Consider the following 6,644-nt stretch of genomic DNA (forward strand, 5'->3'; position numbering starts at 1 on the left):
ACACACACGCACCTCCTAGCAAAATTATAAATCCAGAGTTGGAAATAATGCCTCCAAGACCTAAATAAAAGTGTATAAAGGTTCTTTTTTCCTCCAGTGTATTCTTTAAAATTGATAATGCTTAAAGATTTCCTACTTGAATAGCTTATTATTTTATTACCAGTGCACAACATTTGAGCAAGCCTTTCACACAGCAACATGGAAGAGAAAATCATTTTAAAGCACGATAATGTAGTAATGAAAAGAGAGAAACAGAATGGGGATCAGGCACAAATGCAGCACCCAAATCTAATTTAAGCACTTAAACTGATTTGATTCAAATTACCAATGTCCTTAGATATATTGAGTAGTTTCCTGACTTTCCTAAAGCTTTAAACTGTATCAGGTAGTTTTTTAAGACAATGGTTTTGTATACTAGCTTTTGACTAAAAGTTCCCATGTATTCAAGAAAGGAAACTATGATAGTTCTTTGCCAGTTAGCAGCTCTCTCAGGTTATGATTTACCCAAATCTCCTAGAGATAAAATTCCTCTTCACTGTAATATTCTTTGGCCAAGGACACTGTATTACCACCAACTCCTTAATAATGTTCAATCAGCAGCCCATTAACTGCCTCCATTAAATTAATAAAAAGGTAGTTTAAAAGATACACTCTAATTTTTTTTTTCCTCCAACTGTCACGTTGCATTGCTAAGCACTGCTTAGCATTTTCAATCTCCCACCTCAAAAAAGCATTACCATGAAAGGAGAACCAGTGCCTTTACACGCAAAAAACAGTTTTCTGGAATCATTTGGTATTTCTGTTCATATTTTCAGCTACAATCATACATCAAATCACCCATCAGTGTGCCTATGTATACAATTTGCATACAATTACTGTTTCAGAAGCCAAGCACTATCTTGAATTTGTTAATCCAATCCTCTACAATCTCTGACCAATAAATCCATGCAAAATCGTGGTCACTTCTTCAACTGTGCTTTACTTCCCTCCGGAGTCCTTGTCTGCCTGCTCATCAGACAGACGGCTGAAACAATTCAATTCAAGCAGGACAAGAGGTTGTGGCACTGAGCTAGAGAAAGCGCTTTGAAGAGACTGTGGTCTCAAAGCTTGCTGCATCCTTTCGACTGTACAACACGGAATGCTGACAAGTTCACTCGCGAGTTTGCTTCTCCTGAGCTCCCACTGCTCAAGAACGTTATCTCCAGCGTGCTGCTGCAGCTCTGTGACTGGGAGATTTCTCATCCCTCCCAGCAGACAGCCTCACAGCAGCAGCCCTCTCCTGCCCGGACTACGGCAGCTTAAAGCCACCGGCCTACAGCAGACTCCAGCCAGCACAGAAGCCCACTGGAGGTTTGTACAGAAATAGAAAACACAAGCACATCAGGCACGTCCTGTATTTTCTATTTCAGCTTCCCATAAAACCAAGATCTTAGCCTTTACCTTTAAAGAACTCAAGTGGCTGGTTCCATATCTTAAAAAAAAATAATTAAAAAAAAAAATAACTCAATCTTCTGCACCCCCCCAAAGAGCACCCCTGATCTGTGCAGAGGTCAGGATTTCCTTAGAAGCCAGTCCTACAACCCAGAACAATGACTTACAAAACCAAATGCAGGTAACACTTCTGCTATTCCTCTTTCTTTTTAAGAAGTCACAGCAAACCACACATCCTTAAAAAAACCCCACACATCAGCATTAGAACAGTATAGATAGACTGCATATCATCCCCCACCTTCGTGTTTTGGGTGAAACGAGAGAAAATGGTCCACCCCAGGTTTGTTACCTGTATTTCTTAGCGCAGTCTAAATAAACAGACTTTGCCCATGAAGGCGGCGGGTAGAATACTAGCAGACTGCAAGACGAAGCTACAACATTCTGTCTTTGCTGCTAACGCAGGAAAATGTGAGGCATTAGTAGGTCAGCAAAGCACAAGTTATATCATGACAACCCCAGTGTTCAACATAAACAAAAAAAGTCAAAGCCACAAATATAGTCATCATATACATCTAGATAAGGACAGGAAGATTAACATGCCAAATTTAATTACATCTCTCAGTCAAGCATATAAGCATGTGGAATATAGCACACTTAAAAAATAATTTTCTCCTGCCCTTCTACTTGCCATTTGTACCTACAGCGCCTACTAACACACATCAAGCCTTTTAAAACAAAGCTCTTGACAAGCATGCAACAAAAAAAAAAAAAAAAAAAAAAACAAAAAACAAAAAAAAAACAAAAAAAAAAAAAAAAAACAAAAAAAAAACACCTTGCAATGCCATTTCTGACAGGAGACAGAGTAAACTCAAGGCATGTGAAAGTTGTGACTGCAAAGCTCTAAACATCGCTAAAAACACTTGTTTGCACTTTTCTCAGAGCTCAAAGTTTAAAAACATTCCTAGAAACTTCAACTCACTCATAAATAAACAACTAAATAGAACACCTCGAGAGAAAAACATGCATGATATTTTTAGTCAAAATTTTAGACAAAAAAGAAACAAGATTTATCAAAACAGACAAGAGGCAAAAAAAGCCATTAGTAGCGGATCTTAAAATGACCAACATCCTTAACCACTCAAGGAAAGTTACAGGTAAATGGCTATTCCACAACACTTTCTCTCAAGTAGAAGAAAATTCTTATCATGACAGTGGCAAAAAAACAATAAAAAGGAAGTTTTCAACTTCCAGGGCTTGCCTAGCCTGGCATCGTTTCCACACAAATCCCCTTTCAAATTAGCTGCATCACACACCCATCTATAGACTGTCAAAAAATACAAATAAAAAAATAGAAACCTCAATTCCTAAAGCACACAAAGTGTTTTTCCTCCTCGGCTTATACAGACAGCGCCCCTTCCCCCAAATCTACAGCAAGCATCATCAAAGGGTGGTTGGTACTCTCCATAAGAAGCTCCCTGAGAAACCAATCGCTGCCTAGAATAATCATCCTTTTTTCATTTCCTTCTTTTCCAGGAACAGCTCTGCCCAGGGAATTCACCTAACACACGCAGACACACATGCTGGCGCTCTCACTGCCACAGCTGCCAAAACCAAAGCAGGTAATCATCTTACAGGAAACCCTTCTGCTGAAAATGTAAGTTTATATAGAGAAGCCAAGGTGCATTTCCAGCCTATTCCCATGAAGATTTCCAATTTCTCATCCTGTGGGATAGTCTTCAGACACACAACCCGTCTGAGAACCCGTCACCACCAGAACTGGTCTCGGCACAGCAGGCAATGTGCTTTCCAGTATGGCACAGCCCAAAGATCACCTTCCTCCTGCACAGACACCCCTTGCTCCTGCACACACACATACACATGCAAACGGCCTGGACAAGCGTAGGGCTGGGAGGTCGCCATCCCCCTGCCCAGAACCACCTTTTAATCTTTATTCTCAAAAAAAAAAAAAAAAAAAGACCTGGCCCAGAGGCAGGACCCTCACACCACCCCCTGTCCTGTTCGATCCCCTCCAGCCACTCAACTCTGGAGCTTGAGGAGCAAACCATGGAGCTTCCTTCCACCAGGCTGCTATTCCCACTTGTCCGTCCCCAAGATCTAGCACGGCTCCTGCACGCACTCCTCTGCTCCAAGAGCTGAGCTTCCCCAGGTGCCAGCTACCCCCTTTAAGATGCCACTTCTGTCCCCAACACACACCCCTCCCAAATTCACCCTTAACCAAACCCAACAACTGCTTACACTGTGTGCCAAGATGGGCTTGCTTAAACACCCCCCCCAAACACCTCTATTGCCTCCACCCAGCCCTAACACCCACTTGCACGCCCTTCCTCTCCCACTCCAACCTGCTCCCAGCCAGGTCCAGTCAGTGTTTCTCCTCTACCTGCCCCCACCCAGGAACTGGCCCCACACCCACGCTGTCCTCCAGCCGCTGCTCACAGCTCTCATCTGTCTCTGACACCAGCCACCTCCACGCACATCCAAAACCAGTCTTAATTTAAGTTCATTCATCCATCAGACTTACACAGCCCCCAATTCCACCCCTGCTGCCCCTAATACATCCCCCATCCAATCCCCCCCAGCTTGATTTTCCCTCCAGACCTACCACAACGTAAGCCCAGTCCCTCGCATTCACCCCCCATCATCTCCAAGGCTCAGCCCTACTCAGTCAGTTGCGCCCAGACCCACACCTACCCAGTGTCCTACACCCACGTCCCAGCTCCTACACCGCCACAGCCCCCCGAGACTCACAGCTGACCCCCAGTCACCCCGTGCGACCCCAACAGCCAACACCCAAAATAACATCCCCTCAAAGGCACCTCTTTAGGGTACAAACACCCTGCACTCACCCACCACCGCTCGGTGGGGCACTCGGAACCCACATCCCGTCACTCCCAGGCTTCCCCCAACCACTGACACCCCCAGACCTGGCCTTGTGCATTGCCAGCCCGTCACACCCTGTCACCCTCTGGCACCCTCCCTCACAGCCACATGCCCCCAGACCTCCCCGACTGCACCCAAATCCCTCTTGTCCCCCTCACCCGGCTCCCACCCAGCCCTCCACACCCTCACCCCCCTGCATCAGCCCCTCACACCCACATCCCTGCTGTCCCCAGGCTTGCCCCTGAGCAGACCCAACCGGGGACACCCAAGCCCCTTGTTGTCCCCTCAACAAACCCCTGACCCTCACCTGGATCTGCCCCTCGCACCCAGGGCCCCTGGGCTGCCTCAGCCCCGAAGCTTCCCACCCCTTTTGCCGCCCCGAACCCCACACCTTCTCACACCCCGAGCGTCCCCTAGGGCAACCTGAACCGGCCATACCAAGCCTCTGTTGTGCCCCGCGTCTCGCCCAGCCCCTCTCAACGCGCCCCCCGCTGCCCCCGGACCTGCTCCCCCCCGGCTCCCAGCGCCTCATCTCCGCACCCACGACCATGTTGTCCCGAAACGTCCCCGACCGGCGACACCCCCGCCCTCAGGGGACTCACCTGAAGCGCCCCCCGCAGTGCTGGCACTGGTCACCCACCCAGCCGGGCTGGCACTCGCACTGCCCGCTGGCCGGCTGGCACCGCCCGCCGTTGGCGCACGGCTTGTCGCATTCCTTCGCCGTCGCCTCCTCGGCAGCAGCAGCGGCGGGCCCCAACCCCGGCAGCGCCGGCATCAACAACAGCAGCAGCGCCAGCAGCAGCCGCCGCGGTGGCGGCCTCCCGCCCCTCCAGCCCGGGCCCCGCCGCACCGCGCGCTCCCGCGCCATCTGCTGCTCCCGCCGACGACGACGCCGCCGACTCCGGCAGGGGCGGGCGGGGGGCGGCGGCGGGACAACGCGGACCATCCGCCGCGGCGCCTCCCGGGACGGTGGCCGGCGAGGGGGCTTCCGCCGCTCCCGCTACGGTGGCCGGGAGGTGGGGAAAGGGAGGGGGGGGGGAGGCGGAGGGAGAAGGCGGCGGGCCGAGCGCGCAGCAGCCAGGCGGCGCCGCCGGGCCGCCGTCGATGACGTCACCCGCAGGTCGGCCAATGGCAGCGGGGTTCTGCCTTCCCTGGCCCCGCCCCCTCCTGCCAGCGAGTCGGGCGGCGGGGGACGGGCAGAGCGGCCCCGCGGCGGGCACCTCTGCCGCCCGCGGAGCATAGAGCGGGGGGGGGGTGTCCCCGACCCCGCCCGGGGGTGTCCCCGCAGCCACCTCCCCGGCCGCCTCCGGGAAAAGGACCCTCCGAGGCGGGGCAGACACCCCTCGTCCCGCCACGGGCCTGCTTCCCCGGCCACCCCCCCAAACTGACCCTAAAGCGGGAGCGGGGAGGCGCTGAGGCGTGTGGGAGGCCTCGAGGCTGAAGGGGAGGGAGAAGGAAGGAAAAAAGGCCGAGATTTTCGGGGTGGTTTTTTTTGGTTTGTTTGTTTGTTTGTTTGTTTTTTAATTTCGCTTTTGCTTCATTTGCTGCAATGGTTTTTAGCTAGAGCAGGGTAGCTTTAGGTGAGACATGAGGAGGAAGTTCTTTACACTGAGGGTGGTGAGGCACTGGAACAGGTTGCCCGGAGAGGTGGTGGAGGCCCCATCCCTGGAGACATTCAGGGTGAGGCTCTGAGCAACCTGATCTGGTTAAAGATGTCCCTGCTTACTGCAGGGGGGTTGGACTAGGTGACCTTTAGAGGTCCCTAACAACCCAGCACATTCTTTGATTCTATGATTCTAGGATCTTCCACCCGTGGCCATGTGACTGCAGACACCAGCTCCTGAGTGAGGAGAGGTGTGTGCCACCCCTGTGCCATGGCCCTGCGGAGAGGGGGCTGCCAGTTGTACAGGATGGCGAGCCTTGGTTTGCCACAGAGGTCCAGGCAATGGGAAGGGATGCTGCATTCCACAGCTGGAAGTGGAAGCAGTTAAAGCCGCCGTTGTTCATGCTCAGGTTGTGCATTGGGGTTTTCCAAGGGTCAGCTTGCTTAGTGGTGAGATCCGCCATCATCGGGTCTGGCTTAAGCAAAATAAGCAGCCTGCTGTTCCTGCAAGAATTACAGTGGCACAAAAAAACCAAGCTCACCAGCGTGGGATGTTTGTCATGACTTGGTAGTAAAGGTTTCCTGTTTAAAATGGGGGAGATGCATCTGTCTCACTATTTAATTGTGGAAGCAGGAAAACAGGGATCTGCAAAAAGGGATACCTTCCTACCCTGGAAAACCAGTTAAGCTGATGCTCTCCAAGGATTTCTAG

At 51.3% G+C, this 6,644-nt stretch overlaps 1 protein-coding gene across 1 annotated transcript in view; it reads right to left on the bottom strand.

Moving 5' to 3' along the window:
* ATRN (attractin) overlaps nt 1-5,362 on the bottom strand; it is a 167,837-nt gene extending 162,475 nt beyond the window's left edge. The window contains exon 1 of the mRNA XM_063335731.1: nt 4,932-5,362. Within this exon, the coding sequence (XP_063191801.1) occupies nt 4,932-5,275 (344 nt within the window). The 5' untranslated portion in view covers nt 5,276-5,362. The remainder of the gene's footprint in view (nt 1-4,931) is intronic.
* Nucleotides 5,363-6,644: the final 1,282 nt, after the last annotated feature.

The sequence above is a fragment of the Chroicocephalus ridibundus genome, chromosome 5, assembly GCF_963924245.1.
Source record: "Chroicocephalus ridibundus chromosome 5, bChrRid1.1, whole genome shotgun sequence".
Taxonomy (NCBI): domain Eukaryota; kingdom Metazoa; phylum Chordata; class Aves; order Charadriiformes; family Laridae; genus Chroicocephalus; species Chroicocephalus ridibundus.